This window comes from Buteo buteo, chromosome 12, assembly GCF_964188355.1.
Source record: "Buteo buteo chromosome 12, bButBut1.hap1.1, whole genome shotgun sequence".
Taxonomy (NCBI): Eukaryota; Metazoa; Chordata; class Aves; order Accipitriformes; family Accipitridae; genus Buteo; species Buteo buteo.
The window spans coordinates 12,649,418-12,675,419 of NC_134182.1; the positions used below are offsets into that span (position 1 = coordinate 12,649,418).

The 26,002-nt window shown below is 37.9% G+C and overlaps 1 protein-coding gene across 3 annotated transcripts in view; it reads left to right on the plus strand.

Moving 5' to 3' along the window:
• Positions 1-26,002, plus strand: part of LPGAT1 (lysophosphatidylglycerol acyltransferase 1) — a 67,311-nt gene that overhangs the window by 30,941 nt on the left and 10,368 nt on the right. For all 3 annotated transcript variants that reach the window (XM_075042726.1, XM_075042725.1, XM_075042727.1), the window contains 3 exons: positions 4,283-4,378; positions 7,837-8,110; positions 16,849-16,975. In XM_075042726.1, the coding sequence (XP_074898827.1) occupies positions 4,283-4,378; positions 7,837-8,110; positions 16,849-16,975 (497 nt within the window). The remainder of the gene's footprint in view (positions 1-4,282; positions 4,379-7,836; positions 8,111-16,848; positions 16,976-26,002) is intronic.

Here is a 26,002-nt window from a genome sequence, read left to right on the forward strand (position 1 = left end):
AACTAGGAAAACCTTCCTCCTGTGGCAGGCCGTCATTTCTATTGCTTGCTTTTGCCAGCCATTGCAGGCTGAAACCAGATGTAATCTGCAAACACTTACTGTTTAATGCTGCTTTTTAAAAAAATGTTAAAAAAATCAGAATGTTTTCAGTATCTTAAATGTTAAAATTGTTTAAAAAAAATTACAAGTCTTTAAATTAAAGTTCTATGTTTTTTCTGTGCAGTGAGGTAGAATACTGAAACATTCTTGCAACTTGACAATGTTTCCTAAGGGCCATGTCAGGAAATGTGATAGTATTTTTTTCTAGTTTTTTATAAAATCTTATATACAAATGATTGTGTAGCCTATCTGTTTTAAGCAAATTTAATCTCACTAAGCAGTAAGCTAAAATACATGTGTTAAGATGCTTCTTGTCTTTCACATTCACTTAATGTGAATAAGGAAAACATGATCTCTTATTAGGGAGTGGAACTTAGCTAAAAGTTGTAATTTTAATGGAAGAACTGGACTGGTATTGTTTGACTAATACATGTTACCATAAGATAAGCCACACAGAGCAAGGTTTCAGCTGAATCGGAAGTGAGCTAATTACACTTTTTATATAGTTCAAGAAATTGTTCCAATTTGTTTGTGAAAGTAAGTGTTAAAACAAACTTAGTTAGTTGGGGTCTCATAAACATTAAAGGTTATGTGTTTAACAAAGAGAAGTAGGTTAAAATGCTGCTATTACTGCTTTCTGACTGGATCAGGACTGATAAATGTGGCTATTTTTTATGATTTAGAGCAGAAAGCAGCACCAGGAAGGGTGCAGTGGAGAGGAAAAAGTAGAACTTGCGGCTGTTTGAGTGCAAATTTCAAGACATGCGTTCCCAGGTTTCATTGTTAAGTTAGAGGTGCTTGAAAGACATAAGTTGGTCTCTTCAGGTTGCTTTGTTAGGAAATCTGTGTAGAGTGAAATGAAAGTGGGCATGAGAATAGGAGGCACCTAGATTTTTTTATAAAATCGGTAAAAGATTTTTCTACAGTCTGAACTTCTTTAAGCAGGAAGAATGAAGCAAAAAGTACCTGAAAAGGCATCCAAAATTTCTTTCAATCCATAAACAACTATGAATCTGTGCTCAAAATACGTCCGAATGTCTTTGCTTAAACCTCCTTGAAACGTAAGTGATATGAGACTCATCTGATAAGCGTTGTTTTGCTCCTGAGGATACTAAATGGAAGAGCCACCACCAATATCTTGTAGTGTCGTCTGTTCTGCCCTTGGTTAGCAGAGCAGAATGAATATCCATTAATCTAGTTTGCCATTTAATTGCAAACAAGATAATTGTGTCCTATTCTTTGAACTCCTCCTTTTTGATTTTGTTAGATTGTGTGTATATATTCATTAATACATAAAAATATTTCCTCTTTGTATTTCTTACCACTGCCTAGGTTTATAGGCAGATTTGTAATCTGTAAGCTCTGGAGTTTGTCTCTTTGTAGCTCGCTTGCAGCAAACTGCCTGTACGTTTTGTCTTAGTTACAACTTGTATGTCACACTGATCTTTGACACGATCGCATCACCCCTTCTCAAAAAGACTGAGGAAGTCCAGGGATGCTAGTTAGAAGCCCTGCCTGTGTCACCTAAAACATGGTGAGATGGACTTCAGGGTCTGCAGAGCAATGATCAACTTTCAGGATAAACCTACCGTCATCTAAATAAAAAGACAAAAGTGGTATGGGAGGAGAGAAGCACTAGCATTGCTGGGCAAGAGTTCTTCCTCCAGCATTGCCGTAAAACATCTAAGGAACAATGTTGATTCCTCAAAAGACACAAACCTTTTCTTTTCAGGGAAGCAGATTATTAAGCTTGTTTATCTGCTGCAGTAAAATAGATTATGTTGGTTTAACTTCTGCTTGATATACTAGAACAATAATCATCAAAATGCCAAAGTAGTAGATGAACACTGACAGTCATATGGGTACTGCTGCAGGCTAAATCATCATCAGTGGAATTTTGGTGGTGTTTTTATCAAAGGATATGGTTCCCTACACTAGCCTGTCATCTTTGGGCTGGTGCGTGGGCATGAACTTACGATATTCTAGTGCCTTGAAGAGCAATAACACCTCTCAGTGATGCTTTTTTTAACTCTTGTCCTTAGGGCATACCTTTTCTTTCTTTTTTTCCCCTTCCTAAGGCTTTCTAATTTACTGAAATGGAAAGAATGTGAATCTCTGCAGAGAAGAATTTTTGCTTTAGGAGCCTCTTTTATTTAACAAAGGCCCGGGGATAGCTGTATGAGAAACCATTTCACCAATAATATTTTCAAGTGGTGAGTTACATCTAGGAACTAATTTTTCTTTTATCACTCACAAATACGTAATGTGTCTTTGTTCCCTTAGATGTAGCATCCAGTGAGAAATACCACTGGCAGACAGGAAAGGATACTAGCACGTCACAGAGAAGAAATGGATGCTTGTTTCTAAAGCAAAACCTCTGATATCTTTGAGAGCTGTCCTTTTCTCTCAGACATGGTTTCCTTTTCCACTTCAGTGATGCTAGAGGGTCCAGAAATGGGTGCTGTTGCATTATCCAAGATCTTCAAATAGAAAGTTTGCTAGTATGAAAAAAACCACAAAAGTTGAGGTGTTCTTAATGTGCTCTTAGGCAAGGATAGCTAGTTTCTAAATGTGACATTCAGAGTTTGCTGGAAGATCAGCTATATGTTTAAGGCAATAAAGTATCTTAAACGTTCTTTGGCAGGTATGTTCTTGCAAGTGTGGAAAAACTTCACTTTGCTGAGCATCCGGCCACAGTTGTTTAAAAAACAGGGTATGTGACAGTTACCTTCCTCCAAATATATAACCCAGGATTCATTTATAGCTTCTGTGGTCAAAAGGGAGAATAGGTAATCAGAGCACTCCAAGAGATGATTAGATTTCTTTGGAAGAAAGACTTACTGATACATGCAATTCTAGATGCAAATTGCAAATTATCGAGCTGCTTTTACAAAACAGAATTCCTTCGTGAAATATGATCTGCTTTCTACAAATTCCACCTAGACATGTGAAGATGTGAAAAGAGGTAAAAGCCACCATCTTTCACTTTATCAAACTATTTTGTTAGAAGTATTGTTGAAAGCATGGATGTGGATTCTGAGTATTTCTGTTACTGTGCAAGCCTCTGGTGTTTGGAGAGAAGTGTAGAGTACACTTTAGCAGTAGATGTAATCAACTAATACATGAACAATATATTGTATTTTCTAGAGGAAATCTATATTTCTTAGACTGCTTTCTTTGTGCCTTTGCCTCAAATTATGCGTCTTGGACAACTGAAAGATGCGAAGCAGAAGGTGCCTGTTTAAGATTCAAAAAATGATCTTCTGACTACCAGAGAAATGTCGTGGTTCTCCATATCATTTTTTGATAGTGATAAATGGAAGAGACACTGGATTTTCCAGCTGTAAAGAGCCAATTCCTACCCCTCTCAAAATCTACATGTAGGTGTACATGTAGATCTATAGAGATCTCCTTGTGAGAGAAGCTTTTCCCTTCTGTTACTTACGTCTTCTGGAGTAATTCTATTTTAAATCTCAAAGAACTGAACTGCTGTAGTGTCTGCCTTCTGTCCTGTAAGAGGTGATGGTCAAAGAGCATCTAATGTCTCAACCTCTGTTTTTGCCTTCTCACCGTGCTGCTTTGCCAGGACAAGGAACATGACTTAATGAAATTCTCAGGGATGCATGTGACTACTCTGCCATGAGAGAAATCGGTAATGGCATATGGGCGGTAGACAGGTCTCAGTGAATGCTGCTGTTCAAAGATGGAGTAAGCATGTATGGAGCATGTGCACATCAGAAGCACAAGAACAACATGATCTCATCTCCAAAATCACCAAGTACAAAAAAATATAAGGAAACGTGGTTTTGTGGTAGACATAAAACAGCTGGAGATTTCAAATACATATCTGTATTGTTTTGTGTACTTTAACAAACACTGAAAATGGTTTGTTTGCAACTGGCTTAAAATTGTGGTGGTATGTCAATAAGAAGCATTACACTACTTGTGTGAGAAGACAGAGTAGAACTTACTCTAGCATACAGCTAATAGTATAGAAGTGTATATTATATTACAAAAAGGCAGCTATTTAATCCTAGTCTTGAGGGACAAGTGTAGCACCTGTGCCACTTTATACTTTTGGGCAAAAAGGACTTTATATTTGCTAGTTTTATTGCTGTTGCAAGGGTGACAAGAATGTGACCAGTTTGATATTTGCTAAACTTTTTTTTTTTTAACTTTTCAGGTTGTCCGTCAGATGATGTGGCTCATGGATCATATTTTTAAGTATACAAATTTTGGCATTGTGTCTCTAATCCATGGAGATTTCTTTATAAGACAGGTAAATGGAAACACGAAATAGTGCTTTGATTTATCCTTGTATTTGGAACATTGTGGTGTTATGGGACTTACTGATTACCTCCTGGATGGTTTGCAAGATGAAATAACTATGCTGTAATGTGTGTATTTGGGTAGAGTTTTGTTCTGAAGCGGCTTTTTTTCCAAGCTTATTTTATTATTTGCCTAGACATGAATGTTTACGGAACCCAATTATGATGTGAGCCTTTTATGAGATGTACAAGCAAAGTACATGAGCAGTCCTTTTTGTCTCTCCACTTCTGACTGCCCATTGTTAGCACCTCTCTTCTTTCCTTAGTGACCTTGAAACTGTGCAATGAGTCTGGTTAGGTCACTGTTCTGACTGTCAAAGTTTCAGATAAGGAAAGACAGGACCAACCCTTTTGAGGGTGACATGGTAGTAGACCAGTTTAAGGTGGTAATGGACCTGCATAATAGTAATTAATTGATTCTTGAAGGCTAATTATTATTTGAACATCAGGAAAGAATGTGTGTTGAGCTCAGCATCTCAAATGTTAAGGAGTAAAAACCTCAGATTATTTCTTACAATTTGGGTGTTTTTTTGTTGTTTGGTAGCTGTTGATCAAACTACACTGTAAAAGTAGAAACTTGGAAGTGCAATGATAAGCATGAACCTGCTGCCATTTACGTGAACTGTGACATCTAGCATACACGTTTCTTTGCTCTCCTTGTTTTTATTTGTCTGGACTTAAAATCTATGGGCAGCCAGAGAGAATTAATGAATTTTCAGTTTACAGAGAAAGAGAAGCTAATTTACTTAGAATGAAATAAATAAATACTTAATCACAGCTATGCACAGCTAAAGTGAGATTCCTCGCTAAGACTAGAGGCATGGTTAGAAAACCTCAGGCAAAATTAGATAATAAAATAAAGGTCTCTAGAGATACACAACTGTGTACTCTGAGAGTATGGAAAGGAACAGGGTTTGACACTTTGTAAAATATAAATTATTTCGGTAGTTAAAATTCACAAGATACAAATTTTGAGGTACACACAGCTGTCAGCTTGTTAATTGTAATTTCTGAATGTGGTGTTGCAATTCCAGTTACAAAACCACACCATTACTGAGCTGCAAAAACTAAGGCTTGTCCTCATTTTTGTAAAGTGGCTGAGATATACATCACAAATAAAATAATGTTATCATGAGTCTAAATACAAACCAATTGAAAATAAAATGTTTCTTGGCTGTTAATTAGCCTTTGGATGTAGCAAAAACACTTAAGGTGAGTGAGTAATCATCCTTTGCCTAACTATAGAAAGGCTCTAGTAATATTTGGATGAGCAAATACTTCATTTTTTTTCCCTGTAAAATAACGTAACTTGATCATGGTACAATACATCCTATTTGTTTAAAATGTATGTTAGCCTCATTTTCATGAGCAGCACCAATGGCAGTTTCAGGAACACTTCTGAGGTCTACCAGAAGTTGACTAGTGTTTTCTCTTCTCCCATTGAAAAGTTTACTGGAAACCAAGAGTGTCAGTAACTTACCACATTGGTGATGCAAAGTGCATGGCATCCTAAAGAATTTGTCAGCAGTCCGCTGCTACCTGTTTTCTTTCCTCTAAAGGAAAGAAGGCTGAGACCGTTCCCTGTGATAGTGATCAACTAGCCATGGTCTTCAAGAATTGGTTGTATTAAGGTTGTATTAAGGTTGTATTAAGGATCTGCTTCTGCTATGACTTACTTTCTCTTCTTTCTGGACAGTATGTTAATTGCATTTTATTTTCCAGGACTCTTCACTATTCTGCTAGTCACAGTTGCTTTTAAACACTCCCCTCTTTCCCATTAGTCCAGTAGATTTTCCTGTATCACAGCAGCATCTTAAACCTCACGGCATTTGCTAAACGGCAATTTATCCACCAGTCACATTCATTAGGTTTGTTTAGGTTTTGGAGAGGTTTAATATGTAATGTGTGAAAAGTTTGTTGTTGGCTGCTGGTTTTTTTAACTATTGTGCTATCCTGGAGTCCTGTGGTCTGGTGGGAAAGGACTCTTTTAACTGAGGAACTTTTATATTGCTCTTTAATTGCATTAATATGAGCAGGCAGAGGTTTTTCCTTCCCTTTCATGAGGTAAGTTGGAAGTAATTGCAATCGTGAGATTTCAAAATCTAGGAGAAACACTTTCACAAAACTTGTCTTCAATAAAATACTGTTTCTTGTTGTCTTCCACTCAACCCCACTCTTTCCCTCTTCCCTGCCAAAAAAACCCACCAGAGTGGAAGGTTTGTGGCAGTTTTGTTGTCAATTCAGGGAATTAAAATCACCTCTGCTGAGGGATGCTTAAATTTTGGGCTCCCGTGTCTTTTGAGTGATTTGGCAAAGTCACTTTGGAGCACTCAAAAATAATAATTGACGTAAACTAATTACTGTGAAAATTTGGGTAGCTTGCTCTTGCTGTGTGTGGAAGTGGGAAGAGAAGAGATTGTTGTTTAAGATACTGAAGATATTTCTGCAGTAATTAAGGACAAATCTTACTGTCTTAAGTGAAAAAGTTATGCTAGTACATCAAAGAGGAGAAATGAATTAAGGTTTTTGTGGGTTTTGGTGGTTTTGGTTTTTTCTCTTCCCCTTGGTCCATCAGGCTTAATTACCACCTGGCTATATCGTATATACAGCTAATTATCAAACTAGAAGCTGGTGTCATACAATATCTTGTTGGCTAGGGCTTCTCATTTTTATTGTTGTAGGCTTTCTTTAAGTTTACGCAAATAAAACCACTTCCTACTCAGCAGTTTCTCTTAGAGGAAGAAAACCTGTAAATATCACAGCCCAGTACTTTCCCCCCACCCCCAAACAATAAGTATTTCCATCAGTGTGCTGATTTCAGTTGAGACTAAGCATTCAAGCAGTGCAGATTTTGGAAAAAACTGTGTTTCTGCTATGGTAACCAAACTCAAGCCTGGTCTCGAGGTCCAGCTGTGTCTTCTGCTACCTCTGCTATTCTAATATGGGATGTGGGGAGAGATGTGTAGAAGATACATAGGCAAAGATGCTGTTTGGCTTGCAGAAATTACTGACAGTATATGGACCTCCAAATCATAGCTTGACCCTTAGATTGTCTTTGCAGAATTTGGTTTAGCAAATTCAACTTGGAACCCAGGACCAATTAGGGAATTCTGTAAATACATCCTCCTGTTACGTGGAGTTCCCGTTTACAGTCTAGATGCTGCTCTTGCAGAGAAGTCTTCAAATCGGGAGCTTCATTCTCAATTTCAAGGGCTTTTTTTCAGCCTTTCTGTAAAGTGGCATTAACTCAGCCACCAGTGGGTACTCTGGGAACATTGTTTTGTGTTGTCATAAAGGCTTATTTGTATCTCTGAAAAGAGAGAGAAGTCACAGAAATGTAATAATTATCTGTCTTAATGTCATCTCTTTTAAGCATTCATTTTATTTAGGTAATGTTTTATCCTTATAGGGAAGAGCACACCGTGACCAGCAGCTTGTGTTACTCAAGGAGCATCTAGAAAAATATTACAGGAGTCGTAATCGGAAATGGATTGTTTTATTTCCAGAGGGTGGCTTTCTTAGGAAAAGGAGAGAAACAAGCCAGGCATTTGCCAAGAAAAACAATTTGCCATTTCTTAAACATGTCACCCTGCCGAGACTTGGAGCAACACAAGTAATTCTGAAAACGCTTGTAGCACCGCAAGAAAATGGAACTCCAGCAGGTAGAGATGCTGTGATAAAAGGTAAAGACCACTTCAGTCTTGTGGATAAAAAGCAACTTGAATATCCAAGATTTGAGTTAAGCAAAACATCTTGTGTTGAATTCTTTAAATGTCAAATACATCCATAAAGCACCATCATATTTATATAAATGTTTTTATATTTGCTTTTAGTTCCATTAAGGTTTTTTTTTTATGTTGAGACACACAAAAAAAGAAAACTTTAGTTTTAATTTGATTTAGTCTACAGTGTGGCTTCATGAATGTTTGTCTTGGTACATGTGATGGGTAGAGCAGATAATGGAATGAGCACCCGGACTGGGCAAGAAGGTGGGCTTCTCCTTTCAGCATGATTGATGAGTTGCACTGGTTTATGGTAGTATGGAACTATAGTAAAAGTATTTCTGAAATATGCAAACCATGTTCAAATTTTTATTCCTGGCTTTAAAAGTTTCTTTGCATTCAGTACTGTATACTTCATTCCTCTTCTTGAACTCTTTTCTATTGAGTTCTTCTATTCTCTACAGATTTTTATGATGATTGTCCCCTTTGTTGCTGGAGTTAACTATCACTGATGACTAGATTTGAAGGATTGTTTTGGCTGTCTTATGTTAGAAGAGTTTGACGGAATAAGAATATTCCTGCAGCATTACTGTTGTGGGATGCCTGGGCTGTAGGGGAGAGTATAGCTGGGATATAAATAATGCACTAGTTATGGGACTTGGTGCTTTTAGTCTCTCAATTTTTAAATTTAACTATTTCATTCATTCAGAGAGCAGGGTTAGATCTTACTTAACCTAGTTGTGGATTTCTGCTACTTAATATAGAAACAATGGATTTCAGGGGCTGTGGTGGTTTCTTATTAATGGGTGGTGCTGGTATTTCCATAGCCAAATTATTATAATCATTTAGCAGTTTGAACCAAAGATCCATCCTAATGAAGCCACATATGCAGATTACTTCAGATTTTTTCTGTGCTGAAGTTCAAATTTCAGGGTTAGCAGGAAGCCTCATGCAGAAGTTGCTTCCAGATTTTTAGTTCTGCAGTTAATCTTGTGAACATAGGAAATTAATGGAGATTATGTTCTTGCAGGAGTGGAGGGAAGATTTTAAATGAACTGAAAATCAAGCTGAAGAATGCATCAGAATGTTTCCTTTCTGGCTACATTCAGAAAAGAAAGGCTCAAGAAAGCCCCTGTTGTCTTAGGAGATTTTAGGTTTAAAAGAGAAACAGAATACCTTAGTCCTTGTTAACAGTTGTTTGTTTTTTTTAAGGAGAAAAACTTGGCCTCTTCCTGTTTTATTTATTCCTGTCTCAAAGGCAAAAAGGTATGAAAAGTAAGAAGTTCCCCAGATGTGAGTTACAGGCCTTCTAATTCTGGAACGGGACCAAAAGCAGTCATCAAATACCAATTTTATATTTTCATACTCTTAGATTGCTATGAACTTAGCTGGCTTTTTTTTAAGAGTGGCATGATTCAGACTCTGGAGGAATGAGCATTTAGTAGTAGTTGACCTAATTGGGTACTAAAATAAAGGAATTGTCTCAGAAATACAATGGAACCACATCTGTCCATCCTACTCAAAAGACAGAAGGCAAGATAAGTAGGCAAAAATAGGAAAGAAATGTGTGGGTTTAGCTATCATTCTTTCAGAGTAATGGACATGAAAACATAATTAAAAGGATGAAAAAGAGAAGTGAAGGTAAATTTTTTTTTATGCTACAAAAGAGTAATATTTGATACATATGAAGCTGAGGTATTTTAAAGTCCTCTCTTCTAAGCTCACAAAAATGTTTCTAGCATGGTAAAACTTCTCTTTCAGAGATATACGAAAGGTTAATTCTTAATCTATATCTTGTAAAAAAGACTCTTTCTCTAATCTTCTGCCTTTCAAATGCTTTTACTGTACTCTTGCCACTTCAGAAAATTTTTGAAGAATGTTTGTTCAGTTAAATATAATCGTATAAATTGATAAGGTTATATTATAAAGTTAGAAACCTAACAAGTTAGTGATCATCTTTACTTTTTCTCTTTTATCTTTCCCTTTTTTTAGCCACATGAAAAAACCTGGTTCAGCGATACTTGCCTGTGTCCTCTTTGGGTTACCATCATTGAGTTGTGGGTGCTAGAAGTGGTATATACAGTAAAGGTTTCACCAGTGTCTTGCATAGAGAATGCATATAAACTTTTTGTACATTGTTACTGTACTTCTTTGCTTGGGAAGTGGCTTTGTGTGTCAGTAGCATCGCACTTGAACTTCATGGTTCACTGAAAACATTTTTCCTCTGCACCACTTCTTGTGCTTTATACTGTCTTATTTAACAGTGTTCGTGGTGCCCTGGGTTACCAAGTTATTCAGCTTACTCTAATAAGCTTTCTTCTCCATTATTTATCATTCTCTCAATCTTTTTGTTACCACCAAGCTTTACTGATAATGATGGGGATTCACCTCCCTCCCCAACCTGATTTTAGTTAGATTGGTTTATAGATTAAGAGTAACTCCTCATCATCAAAAATTATGTCCCCTTCCTGTTGAGTTTCCTGAGTAGCTATGTTACGATGAGTCATGATACACAGTTGCGGTGTTCTTGAGTGCTGTCATTTTATTAGTACTTAATTCATTTAGAATTATCCTTGTAGCTTTTATACCATTCTACTTTCTCAACTGGAATGGTGTATAATACTGGGTGAAAGAAGAAAAGACAACAAAAGCAACTATAATAAAAGGTGGTTCATTCTTAATATACTGCTACGCTGCACCCTAATTTGGTACAAACCAAGTTGCGTACAGTTCTTTCATCATGTCAACCCCCCTGCTTCCCAGCCCACTAACTTGCTTTTGTACATCAAATGTCACTGAAGTTACAGCATTCAAATAGTAGTTTAAGAATTGTGCAACAGCTAAATGCTACATCATCTGTCCTTCTTCTATAAGGTTGCTAATCTGATTTCTGTCATCCTTTTGGTAGAGGTGGGTTCATGTTGTGAAGTGCGAGGTTCAGTAGCCTCCCTGAAATTTCATTAGCCTTAATTATGATATTAGTATTCTTAACACCAAATCCCTTTTTCAGTTTATTTTTGTACTAGTTATGAATTTCCCACAGTTTATTACCCGATTCTTCTTCTGTAAAGTGACAGGAAGAAAAAATGTTCCTGAGCGAGACGATCAATACTATTTGATTATTCTTGTACTTAAACTGATCCGTTCTTCATCAGTTGCTTTTCTAAGGCAAGCAGCCTATATTTCCTTAATTTCTTCCTAACAGTCTTCCAAACCTTCTTTCATATTTCAAGTCCCAATTACTAGCCTTCATCGGGGTGAAATTTAACTTACTGCTGGTAAATACTAAATTACATGAGTAAAACAGTTGTTGCTTTTACTGCCTTTTGAAACACTTGTACAATTTCATTACAATTAAACAATTTTATTCCTGAATAGATAGAAGGATGGAAAAACATATAGGAAAGGTAGTACTATCACTTGATGGCTTGAGTGCTTTTGAAGTTAGAAAGTACAGACAATGTAGTTAAGAGGCGTCTGTCCCTGAAAAGATGGTATAAGTTAGTTCTGGTGGATGATGAAAGCATCTCTCTGGTCAGATGTGCTGTGCCCCCCAAACAGAGTGCTGGTGCCAGTGCCTATGTTCCAGGAGAAGGTTTTAGTGCAGAATGGAAATATGAGCAGCATAAAAATACTTGATGCATAGGCATCATCACCTTAATCCTGTAGGGACCAGTTTGTGTTTGGGGGGAGTGGTATTTTATGGTTTGGTTTTGGTTTGTTTGTTTAATTTTTTAATGCAACACTTAGTTTCTGTCATAGTTGCAAGTACAACGTTTCTTCAGTTAATAAGAATTATCTTGTGAGTTTTAGAACTAGCAAAATATTCTAAGTGCTAAACAGCTGGCAATTCAAAGGAGTTTGGAGCAATTGTTCACTGAAGATATGTGTTCCAGAGCTTATTTTTGATCACCCTTGCCTCTAGTATGGTTTTTAATTCTGCTTTATTTTACCATGCAGCAATTTTTTGTCTGATAAGAGGTTGCTATGAGCTTGGTTAGAGCCATATTGAAATCTTATCTTACTGTTTTCAAATGCAGCACAGTACATTCAGTTCTGATGCTTTTTCTCAGAGAAATTCAATTTTCCCTTCTGTAGAGCTGGACATTGGGCTTCATAATTGATTTTTTTTTTTAATCAAACTTTCTGATTCACTGTTATATGAGGAATGTGACTTGAATAAAATGTGGGAAGGCTTTTTTTTTTTTTTTATCCTGGAAAAGGGGCTTCTTGTTTTGTTCCAGGTGATTTGTTATGGAGACACCTTGGGATGAAGAGTGAGATGTTCAGTCTGAGAGCTAATCTTTGGGAAAAGAGTTAATTTTCAAGTCAGTGGTCCAGTTGATCACATGAGGACAAGTAGAGGACAAGCGGCAAGTTACAAGAACCCATTGCTGTTCAGGGAGAGGTAACAGCCTCTCTTGGCTGCATTTGGAGTGATGTAAGTGTTCAGGAAACCACACCTGAATATTAGTGAATGCTAGTAAATATTTTGTTTTTCAAGTGGAAGCTGAGGTCCTCAGGTTCATGCCTCGCTGGTGCATTCTTTTCCACTCTGGATGCAATCCGGCAGTATTACACCATCTAGAGCTTGGCTGGAGGCAAGGTTTCCTGCTGAAACCTGTCTTTGTAACTTGCTCTTTTTCTTAGTGGTAAACACTGATGGTCTGCTGGTGGGTTTGAAGAGTACTGCGCATAGTCAGATCTGGCTTTTAGCATTGGTTGAGAGTAACCCCTGGGAGGACATAGAGGGGACAAAAAGAAGCTCTGAACCCCACAAAATTTGTGATTGTAGACAGTTTAAGTATCTGATGTGAGGGGACCATAGAGGATGAAGAGCACTGAATGTCTTGAAGATGCTGACGGTAAGTTGTTTCATAACTAAGTATGAAGCAACTTACTGTCGCTGAATCCACAGCTAGAACAAAAAAAAGGAAGAAAATAGTTATGAAGATTTGCCTCTGCTGGTTAAAAAAAATCAACAAACCAAGAAGTTAGGAGACTGTTTAAATTTTTTATTTTTTTTTTGGCTAGGCTGGAAAACTACTGTTACATGTGATTGTTCAGTCTTGTCTTAGCACTCATAAAACAAGTATGTACCATTCATACTAAGGTACATTTATTACTGCATGGTTTGGATGCAGCTGTGTAGGACAGTTGCCTACAGGCCTGTTTTGAGCATTTATGCACTATTTAAAAAGAATCAGACTGCTAACATTTTGAGGCAATTTGAGAAATCAAAATCCTCCATCTGCGCTGAAGGTGGCAAGCAGACTGACATCACTGAAGAAAAACAAATCCTCGGAGAGATAGCTTAAATTTGGCCTCTGCAGAGGTTGCTTCTGCTGAAGTGTCTGGCAGCCAGGCTTCTCAATCTTTCAGCGGGTACTAGAAATGAAGGGTGAGGGTGTCTCTTAATGGTAGGTAGAAAGTTCAAAAGGGTTTGGCTGTCAGAAACATCTGTGGCTGTGTTGGCCAACCTGAACTTGGCAAAAGTTGTTCTTGAACAGGTATATGCAACTCCCTTTTTTCAGCTACAAATGCTAGACCTGAGATTCACACCGTATTACAACTAATGCAGCAATCTTTCTGTTTTGAGTTTCTGCTAGTGTGCTCCATTTAAAAAATAATAGGGTTTACTCTTGTTCAAAGATCTGTGTAGGCTTGAAAGCAGCATCCTTGGAGATACTAAGGTCCTACCCGTTTGTGTGGTATGCAGTTGTCTGTTTCTTTTTCAGTTTCAGGATCTGTTAGAGCTTCGTGGCTTTAAAATAAATATGCTTATGAGGAGGGCACAACACAGTATAACCCCCCCAAAAAGGACAGCAAGATTTATTTCAAAATCAATTTTCTGAAATCCTTGGTGACTTAGGGTTTTTTGGCAGTGTGACATCTTGGATGATTATGTAAGGCTTAATTTAAACCACAGCATGCTGAAATATGCCTATGACTGTGATTTGATAGCATGTCTTGGTAATTGCACATGGAGGTAGCTGCACTAAGACCTGCTTGCTCTAAAGGAGGGTCTATGGAGGCTGACATTACCTTCCGAATTCTGCCCCCCCCCATGCTGGGGGTCCTGGTACGCTGTCAGAGGCAGGTTTTTTTCCCCACCCTGCCCTGGAAGGGACTGGAGGTGAGTTTGGAGCTGGTTTGAGGAATCCATGCAGCACCTCTGCTCCACAAATGCAAAAGGTAGGAAATCATCACAGAAGAGGACTGCAGGAGTCTTCCCATAATGAAGTTTGAACCATTATCCACTGAAAGAACAGTTTGAAATACTAGCTAAATATTTAATAAATTATTTTAAAACATTTTACTGTAAATAATAAGATAATGTGCCCATATTCATCTGGCACTTTTCAATTGCAATTAATGATCTTTGTTGCTTACTCACTTAGACAATTTACTTGTCTTTATCCATTCTCACTTTACATCTGGGAAAATAATAAATTGAATGGCTTTGTTCCGAAATCCATTTCTAAATGAATACTTCTGTGGATTTACTATTAATTTCATATTGGCTTTTCTCTAATACATTGCTACTTTTAAAATGAAGGACTCTGTAGTTAGCGCTTTTCTTGAGAGGCTTGACAAGCACTCTGTCATGATGCTGGCAAGCCTGGAGCCTCTAATGGGACTTTGTGTTCTCATTTCACGTGTCTGTTGGGATTTTAAAATACTGCATTTCCAAAAGGTGACACTGGATGTTTCAGCTTGACCTGTGTAGCTTGCCCTTGGTCAAATTTTGGAATATCACATTGCATGCTACTAATAACTCATAACCTAAATATTAGGAAATACTGTCTAGCCTTATTCAGGTAGTGTATGTGCATTTGTAACGAAGCAGTACAACTCCATTGTTCAGTAGACGCCATGAAAACACTAGCTGCTTGTTAAAATAATTGATAGATATATGTGATAGCATTGCTGTAATTGTCTTCTCACACTTAATTCAGATGCAAATTAAATTAAATGCAAATTAAATGCTGGTAGAAACTCCTGAGTCAGTCCTTGCATGTGTGTACTAGTTAGTGTTAATAACTTTGGCTGTTAGAGTGCACCTCAAGACTATGTGGTGCAGATTTCTTCATGTGTGTGGTAGCTCTTCAGTAAAATGCGAGTGGCAATTCTGGGCAAGACCAAACATCTGTCTAGCTCAACATCTTGTCCATGACTCCAGGTGGGTATCAGAGGAAGAGTGTGAACACAACAAACATGCATCATACTTCTCCTGTATATGCTCCTCACTTCTGACTGTTTCTAGTGGAGTAGGTTTCCCGAGCTAGATAGGGGTCTCTGCCTGTTTAGTTAACCCTTCAACAGACTTCTTCCATGTACTTGCCCAACTTCCTCTTGAACCCAACCCTCGGTATTCTTGACAACCTTTGGCAAGGGGTTCCCCACAGCTTTATTCCCCTCTACACAAAGAATCGTTTCACTATGTTCGCTTTGAAAACTTTTCCTCTTGGTTTCATTTTGAATATGTCTATTCTTGTATTGAGAAAGATGGTGAACAGTCTATCCCTGTGCACGTTCTTCACGCTAACAGTGTTTTTTGTCAACCTCTATCATATTTCTTTCATAGCTATCTCAGCTGCAAGCTTGAAGGGTTTTGTACTTTGTACTAAGACCTAACACCTCCTACATGCTTCTGCCAACAGGTGACTGGTTTTAATGGTCAGCTTTCTAAATGCTTTAAGATAATTGCTGGGTGTGATGTAAGCATATTACTACACTAGTGTATTAAACATTAAGTAAGCATATTACTATACTAGCCTGAACATAACATGACTTCAGCTACAAGACAGCTCCAGTTCCCACAGGACAGATATAAAATTGACAAGCTAAACTCAAAGTGCTGTCTTGGCAATGTGCCCCTCCTTCCTGGTTTGCTTACCAAATCTGCTGCTCTCCCTCTTTGCAAACCTGTGAATTGAAGATGTGCCAGGGAGAGGTCATGGCTAGGTTGATATCTGACCTTGATTATTGCTCGTTGTAACCTACGTTTAGGTTTAAATTTGACACTCCTGAATAATCTTCATAGCAAATATTTTCACCTCCTTTGATCCTTTTTTCATTTTCTAAATATGCTGAGCAGCATATGAACATGTACTGGTATCAGTCTTTCTGGGACCTTGTGGATGCAGTCTCCTCTTCATTGTGAAAACTGACCATCTTCTATTTGTTGCTTTCTAATACACAAAATGGTATATTTCCTCTTTATCCCGTAACTTGGATTTTTAAGAACCTTTGAGGGATCTGCATCGCTGTTGTTTCATCAGTGAGCTGCAACTGCAAGCTCTTATGAAGGCCCAGTTGTAAATGTGCTTAAGGTGCAGACCAAGAAAATTGAACTTTTTTCTTTGAAGTTTTCCTTTCGGTGAATGGCAGGAAGCATCTAGCTTTTGGGCCAACATGTTATGTGACTATACTCATACCCAGTGAGTGAACTTGTTTTATTCTGTGTACTGCAATGTGTAAGAACAACAGAAATAACCGTGAAAGTAAAATCTTGGTCTAGATGAAGTTTGTAAGAATACCTCTGTGCTCTGTAATGAAATCTGCACTTGATTTTTGGCTGTCTTATTTTATTTGTGCCTCATACTTCATGAAGTAACATAAAAATGGAGTAACTATCAAATAAGTGACATGCAGTTTCTGATTACTTTTTATACCATGTTTCTTTTTGTTCCTAGAGAGCAAATCAAAAGGCCTCCAGTGGGTGATAGATACAACCATCGCATATCCCAAAGGTGAACCTATCGACATCCAAACTTGGATTCTTGGCTACCGACAACCCACGGTTACACATGTACATTACAGGTAGGAAATAAATCTTCTGCTCTTAGATTGTACTAAAATGTTGTAAAACAAGAATTCACAGATTAGTAACGTCATGTTTCAGGATATGGGAAATCAGTAGCAATGTGTTTTCTATGTGCGTTTCACACGTGGGCAACTTGTATTATCTAAACACAACATGGTTTTCTTTTGAAAAGTTCAGTGACCATTCTATATCTTAGCACATTTAGGTTTTTGACTAATGTCCTGTGGCTGACTATAGTTATGGGGAATATATTTGATGGCTAGGTCATCTTTTCCACTTTAATGTTAAGGTGCTGGTAAACCTAGCTTGATTTTTTTTTTTTTTTTTAAACAATGACAAATTAAAAATCACTTTGTTATTAAATAACAGGTTTCCTGAGAGATTATTTTATATTGTATTTAACTTTCTGACAAAGAAATGTCAGCTTTTTCACTCAAAGCATACTCTTAATATTTCAGCAGAGCAACACTCTGGAAATAATAGCATATCTCATTGACACCTAGGATGGGATACTATTAAAACTTTTCTCCTCAGCAATTCTTTGTCTCAAGACCTAAACTAATGGAGAGAGAAGTTGCATTTTGCTTTTGTTTTGCAGTTAATTGCAAGTCTGAAATCGCCAGAAATATTTTAACATTCTTGCTATACCAAATAAGTTGATCACATTTTATCCCAAAATTGCATTATTTTGTCTTAATTCCCTTTTGCTGATTTGGGAGCTTTTAAACTTTTACAGTAAGCTTTTGGATATCCTTGTATGGATCCCCTGCATGGCAGTTTAGCTGGTAATGACCTTCTCCAGCATCACTGCTGTGTCAGTATTGTGTGATGCAGAGTACAGGCTGCTCAGTGGAGCTCCTTTCCATGGCCATGTTTAAATCTGTCCCTGCTTTTTATAGAAATCTTCCTTCAAGTTTTTTTGAGGGTGAACATACTTACACCCTAATTTATGTAAGATATCATAATATCTATTGTGCTTTATTCAGGTCACCTTAGTACTCAGATCTCTGGGATAATTGCAAGTTGAATGTATTTAGAATTTTACTAAAGAGTATTTCCAAAAATACTTCCTTTAAAAAAGAGAGAATGTTATCTTAAGTTGAATTAACTTCCTGCTTCTAAATGTGTATATTCAAAACCTATTTTTGAGCATGACCGTAAAGATGATGTAACCTTCCTTGCATTGAACTGTAATGTTACAGTTCTTGTAGTACTAAAATTCTAAGAAAAAAATATTAGAAATTGTTTGTTGTTGGGTGTAGGTTTGTTATTTTCTTCCAGAGGGTCTAAATCACTAGGTTTAGACAGGCGACAGGGGCAAGCCTCTCTCTTTGAAATTTTTTTTTTTTTTTTTTAAATAACCTCTAGTTGTTATGGCTGACCTTGTAAAAAAAATTTGAAGTATGCCCTAAATGGAAACTAATGCAGCGGTATGTCTCTGAAGGCTGAGAGCTGTATGTACTACCTCTGAAATGAGAACTGAGTGTCTTGGTTTTAACTGGAGCTTTGGCTAACTTTCCAGTCCTGGTAATTCTTAAATTGGCACTTCAAGTTTAGGCACATGTCTTCTGGACTGTAAGGGCTTTAGTTTGATGAAGAGTAGCAATTCTTAAAGATGCATTTAACAAAGTACCCTGGCTCTGACAGCGGGCAGTAGCAGCAAAGGCATGGGCAGGCAGCCTGCCCGCGTACCTTCCCTCTGTGCATAAACATGCAGTGACTGTTAACATGTTCTGAGCAGGCGTCGCATCTGGATTGCTCTTTGGGTAAGTGCTGATGGACCTGGGCTTCATGAAATTGTCTAATACCGTTTTTAACCTGCTTATACTTAGACTTACACAATTTTCCTTGACACAATGTGCAACTGTGCTTGAGGGTGACTACCCAGAATAATAATATACCAAAAAAGTCACATTGCTTTTATCTCCCTTTTTCCAGATTTAGTGTATCATCTAGCTGTGATATGCTAAGACCTTTTATTGAATCTGCAATTAGAGCTGTAGTTTGGAATTAATACGGTCAATTTTCACCTTCAGTGTTTTTGACAATAAAATTTATTTTTAGATATTTTTGTGTGGCTTTAAAAATATTTTTCTATTTTATGTAAAGGGTATGTTTATCTGTGGCAGGATTAGCAGAGAGCGACTGAACAGCATGTGTACATGAATTTATTCATGTTGCATCATCCTTTTCTATTGCTTATACAGAAATTTCCCTTCAGGATATTACAGCAACTGATTTTTATTTTATTTTTCCCAGATCACCTGACTTTACTCATTAGGGGTTATTTTTTTAGCAGAATGCTATAACATGATGGGCACCTTCAGGGTTTTGACAACTTTAAATCATGTATTGATGATTTGAACAGAGTTGTTGGTACCACTGAGAACCTGTGAAGATGGAGTATGTGCTTGGAAAACTAGAGGTGGCAGACAAGGAAGAGTAGGGAACAACCATTCTTTCCCAGAGGGTTTCTGGTGTTACAGAAAACCTTTCAGCTCTGCTGTCGCTTTATTGAACTTTGTCCAGGATTGGGAAGCCGGATGATTGAAGCCCAGTGGGCTGACATCAATTTCTTAGAGCTTGTTTTTGAAATTATAGGTATGGTCAGTAGAAAACTGTCTCTCAGGAGCTTTGCATGTGAGCCTCCTAGGTGGTGTCGTCGCTTGTCTGAAAATACAGTGATGTCTCAAGCCTGTTTCTGTATCAGATCTTAATCAGGAGCAGTTCTGGAAAAACCACCAAAACCCTTTATGCTGGTTAAACAGTGCATGCTAAAACAGCTGTACTTTGTGACCAGCTAGCTGATCCTTGCCATGTCAATCTCCTTCCTCTCATCCCTGGCATTTCTGTTTGGAAACGCAGAGCTACCTTTTAACGTGCTGAAAAGTGTCCTGGGAGGTTTCTGTGCAGTGTTGCTCCCAGAGAGCTGGTCAAGCCGTGGGGTGGAGGGTGATACACCAGACCTGTGTAGCTGTACAGCTTGACCAGGAAACCTAAACTACTACTTCAAGTTCATCTTCCATGTGGAGACCAAAACATTGCTGTAACAGAGCCATTAGAGTATCTGGGGTTGTTGCTGGGAAGGCCAGCGCTTATTCTGCAGGTCACAAATTCAAGGTGGTTCTTCAATAATTCTTAATTTTGATAACAATTGGGTATTAACTACTCTTTGTCCTTAACAATGTAGGCAAGGATTAAATCAGTGACTGAGGTTTGAAAAGGCCTGTGCTGTGTTGAGCCCTGAGACGTCCCTTGTAAAGTTGGTGTTTTTCTTTAACTCTTTGAAACACACTCAGTTAGCAAAGGAAAACCCAAAGGTAAAGTGGATTCCATCTTTAAAAATATGGAAATGTGAAAAATGTCTTCCAAAGGTGGAAAATGTCAGAGGTGTTTCTGGTTTTCTGCGTTTGACATAGATGTCCTCTGAAATTTTCATGAAACGTATAGCTAGTATGTCTGGATTGTTGTTATTCCCCCACATTTTCCTTCATTTAGTGCAATAAAATTTTGCTCGTTGTTTGTAATTTGGAATGTCTTGGGAGATTACATTTGAAATCAAATCTAAGGGTAATTTTTAAATAACTGAGGAGAAAGTTCTGCATGAGTCTGTGTGCTCTAGCGCACTAGTTTCTCATCTATTATTTCTTTTAAATGAGTTATAGCAAAAAAAATAATTTAAAAAAAGTGCCCCTTTGAAAAAAGTAAAGAATAGTTTTGTCCAGAAGCCATCTCTACTGTATGAAAGGAGAATTGGGATTTAAACATGCTTTTTTCCCTTTTAGAGTAGTCTGGAGTGAGGAATTGATGTATGACAGCAGTGGGGAAAAAAAGCAACGTTTTCTGTGCTACTCAAACTGGAGCAGAGGAGACTGCAGAGCCTCTTTTGTTCTGGTCGCTCAGTCAGTCCTTTCTGCTGTTCCCCTTGGTCACAACCTGTCTCTTTCTGCCTTACGATCTTTCAAATCTAGTGTTTTCTAATAGCCTGTCCTTACTGCAGGATTTTTTTTTTTTCATCCTACTTCGGGAGCAACAGAGGAGTGTAGAGGACACAGCAAGCAGCCTTATGTTTTCATTTTTAGATTCTTTTCTACCTGATGAAAATGGCAGAGAAGGATCAGTTTAATCCAGTAATCTTTTTTTGTTTCAAAGCTCAATTTTGATAATGAGTTGAACCTTGCTTTTCAAACTTCAGTTTTCACTACAAATGACATGTTTTTCAGAAGTTCATAATTAGGCTAAGCTGTGGCCTGATTTTCCTCAGGATGTCAAAAGAAACCCCTAGAAAAAAGGACAATTATCAAGTTTCAGATTCTTCAAAACACAAAGCTGTGAGAACTTACCCTTCTATCTAGCGAATAATTTTTTGACGTTGACAGACTTGTCTTTTTGGGACATTGGAAAGTGCTGAAAAACTGGGTTTGCTCCCTGAAAGATAATACTCAAGGAAAATATCTAATTAACTTCTTCCAGGTCAAACAGCACTGGGATTTTGGGGGGAAATTTCAACCCATCTGTTAAAGCAGTAAGCACCAAAAAAAACCAAACCTGTGGAAGGTGCAAGGCATCTCTAACTAGAGGCATCACTATGAGACTTACCTTTTAATGAGTCTATTGGAAAGGTTTGTTTCCTCTTCTCAGAATGGTTTAGCTTTATGCTTGGGTCATTTTGTGATGTACATTGATCATAAATCCAGGTTCACTGCAGTTACACTCAGCAGAAATAAGCTGAATGGTTTGGTGTCTCTGTATCAAGACCGTATACTGGCTACTATTCGCAGCTCCCACCATTTCCCCACAGTGAATTGAGTTTTGGGATTATTTCTTCTTCTTACACTAGTCACTTTCTTAGTATCACTGACTTGGTGTTTCTCAGCTGATGTCCAAGTTTCTCCAATATTAAGATTTCACATGTACTGGAGTTCTGTCGTCAAAACGCAAGAGTTAAAAATTGGAAAAACCCTGGGTATGAAGTTTGTTTGATGCTTAGCTTCCCCTCAATCAAGAATGGCGTGGGATTGGGGTTTTTTGCGTTAGCTTCCTGCTGCGTCATGCCCTTCTATGACCACATCCGGCATTTGCACTATGTGATAGTGATTGTGGTGTAGAGGCCCTGAAGTCAGAGCCAGCCAGAGTCGCCTCTGCTGCAGAGGGTAGTTGCATTTATGCTGCATGAAAGTACCATGCTATTTCCAGCTAACTCAGCTGCTGTTGTGTTGTAATGCGGATGAGTACTATGTCACCTTTTTTCTCATACCAGTTTTTGTACTGTGCTGCTGTTGAAACAAGCTTTCAGCTACTGAGAAAGTTCTTTTTTTTGTGTCCACATTGATACAGATTTACTGAAATAAACTAGACTCAGCTATAAGATGGAATACATTGTGGTTGCTAATGAGTTTTGCAGAAATGTTGGTGAAGGGCATCCAGTTTGGCAATATATTTTAATACGCTTTTTTACGCAAGTAACTTACGTTTGGTCGTGCCTGAGATCTACCAACAAGCCATCATGCTGAGTTTATTTAAAGAGTCACTGAAACAGCAAACAGTATTATGATTTAGAAAGAGTAGGGGGTAATAAAGAATTTTTTTTCTTTCCTGGACTGTCATTTATGCTAATATATTCTGGTTTGGGACATAGATACACATGTGTGTAGTGGTTTAAGAAAGTTGCCGTCCCTCGGTCAGCTACGTGGAGTGTCCCACAGCCGTTGTCACCTTGCAGCTGCAGATAGGTAACCTCCAGCTAGAAGATAATGCTTCATTACTGAGACAGCTTTGCAGACTCCCATCAGAGTACATCTTTAATTCCACCACCACTTTTAACTTCTCAGGGTGCAGCCCATGGTGGCAGTGCTTTTACTGAAGTTTAGCCCCTTCCCCACTTCCCCTTATGATACCAAAGCAGCTGTTCCCTTGATGAGAAATGAAAGGAGGTATTTCCATTCCACTTGAATTTTCTGGTCAAGTTATCTCACTCAGTGCTATTAAATTCATTGTTTGCCACACCAAGAACAAAGACACTCTTATTTTCATGCAATGTGAGGTTAGTTTTGTCCAAAAGCTGGAAAGATTCAAGTGCCCAAGAGAATCCAGAAGCTTCAGATATTACACGTTGACCTTGTTCCTTGTCAGGACAGTTCTTTGTGGTGATAATGTTTTTTTTTCCTGAGGACATTGGCAAACTGTTCGCTTTTAGTGACGTTGCTGATGCTGGGTACCCAAAGGTGGAGTAGAGCCGAGATGATGCTCATGCTGTGACTACATTGACAACTGTTTACATATCTCATTGAAAAGAAGAAACTCTTTTCTGCATCTTTTAACACTAGACTTGGCAGACCTTGTAGCTGATGGTTGAGGATGACCCTGCTCCAGTCAGAGCAATGGCTTTCCACTGTTATTTTGGATCATCTGTGTAGAGAGTTTTGCAACAGTAGACTTTCTCAGTTACCTTTCCCGAACCCAGTCTCCTTAAAGACAGTGTTTTTTTAAAACACAGATGCCAACTGAGCCATCTGACGGGCAGAGAACGATGATATTGGCAGTATGTTTAATATAAATACAGGGGGGTTTAGCTTCACCTTATCTAGTACAGGAAGGGGTTGTTTCCAGAGTTTAAGGATTTTTTTAAACATATCATCTCTAACTTAGCTCAGTCAGTAGTAAGAATATTCTACTTGTAAAAATAACTCTGGATAATCTAAAAATATGTTTGAAAATGCTTCTAGATACACAAGCACTTAGCATTGCTAAATTGTGACAGCCAGTGTAGCATTATTGGAAAATCAGTTATTTTCCACTCTACATTAATAATCATTCAACCTGGGTGTAACCGTGATCGCTTCTTAAACTTCTTAAGAAGCAGAGTTTATATCCAGAGATTCAAGTATTCTGATACTGTATTGGTTCCTACAAGAATCTGGATGGATTCAAGCCGGAAAGTGGTGTGCTGCGTTCCATTAGTCTCTCACAATAGTGGTATCACTTACACTACTTTGCTACTCCACTAAAGTTCCAGCTCATAAATTGTTTCTAATGAGTATCTTGTAAGATCTTGTGATAATGTTTTCAGACTAGAAGGTACAATCTTGGAAAAATACCAGGCTTAACTAGGTTATCGAGCTGTAGAGTTGTTACCCATTAGGTAACTGAGAAGTGAAGGTGGAGGTGAAGAATATCTGCAGCTTACAATGGAAACTGCGTATGAAGCCAGGTAACCCTAGACTTCTGTCCTGAGCCCACACGCGCATTCTGTTAGTTCTGAACCATCTTCAAACTTGCGTAAGCAAGCATCTGTCCTTCAAAAATATACTGCGAAACACAATATTTGGTTGCTGAGTCTTTTTATCTCTTCACAGCAGATAGGCAGAAGAGAGTAAAAATAGTGCTTCGCAGCTCAGTTGTGTTTGGGGACAGAGAGTCTTTCTTAGTGTTACACCCTCAACAAAAATGGCCCTCTCTCTATGACGGTGTTTTTTACTTGCCTGTACATAAAATAGTTCTTTATTATCTGTCTTTGTTGTTAATAAGCACGCTCAGGACTTGAGCTATTTACTGGACCAACAGCTATTTCATAACATTTGTCTTTGGCCAAAGACTTTTCTTCAAACTGTATTTTACCTGACATAACAGTTGCTTATTTCTGGTTACCAAGACTGGCTTTACTGGAGCACAAAGAATGCCGCAGTGTGAGAAAGATGTAGGTAGAGTTGCTACAAAGGCTACAGAAATATATGAGTTCATGTTGATGCCATAGTTGGTAAATAAAACTGTTCATCTCCTTATATTGATGTTATCTCTCTTTACCGAAGCGCCATTATTTTTAATTTGTTTGTTAGAGCAATGCTTTGCTGCTTTTCTCCTCCACTTACAGCTTATTTTTCCGTGCATCAAACTGAAAGGAGGAGGTACAAATGACTTGGCAACAAAGCAAGTGAAGATGTTGAAAACAGTAATAGCAACAATAGCATTCTGCAGAAGCGTCTTATTTCTGTAGTCTGACATTCCCATATCTGTTCAGACACTGCCCACATGACTGTGGTGTTATTTCAAATTATTTTCAGTATAATCAGTCAAGACTGTGTTGAAAATGAAATTAAATGAAAAATCCACTAATGAAAACAGAAGCATGGCATAGATGACAGGGTGAATGGGAGCTCCCTTGAAAAGAGAAACATACATTAAAGGTCTTACATTTCATCACATGCATTTTTCAGGCTAGCCTGATACACAAGTCTCTTCTGCACTGGCCTCACAGTGAAACATAGTGGATATATAAGTTCTTGTATATATCAAAAGGCACTTAGGGTCTGCTGAGGAGATTTCACAATTCCTGTAAGACTTGACATTCTATTTTGAAAAAAAATCCAGTAAGGGATATCCAGTGGGTTATTCAGGGGTTTCTGTATGTATATATCTCAGTGAATTCTGCCCTGGATATCTGAATTTCTAAGTAGACCTAGTATTCAGTGTAGAAGTACCAAAACAGTGGTTATTCTTCCATTGGGATTTTTAAAACAGAGCAGCAATATTTGAGTACACTTAGTTACATGGTCAGTTTTCAGTGTAAAACCTGCCTTAGAAATTTCAGCCAAAGATGCTGGCGTCCTTTGAAAAGCACAGAGGACGCGTTTTCTGGGATACAGAAGAGCTATTGGTACTTAGTGATGTTATCACGTGGCTTCTGCCTGTTGAAGAACTGTTTCTTTATAAGTGTGGATGAACCTTCTCAGTCTTTTATTTCTTTCTATTTTGGTGCATGAATTTTATTGCTTCTTGGTTTGTATTTTTTTTTTAAGGATAGTAATATAGTGTGGTGGTATTCTATTTTAAAAAAACCCAGCAACTTAGTAGCTTTGATCAAATGCTGTAGTAGAGCATCTGATAGAAACTAATAATGCCTATGTCTTTTGTGTGCATCTGGCTGGTAACCTGGAATGGTCCAGTTTTGTATCCTTAATACCTATGGGATCTGTGAATCGGAGAGAGAATGAACCACGCAGTTAGATTTATACCCAACTCTTGTT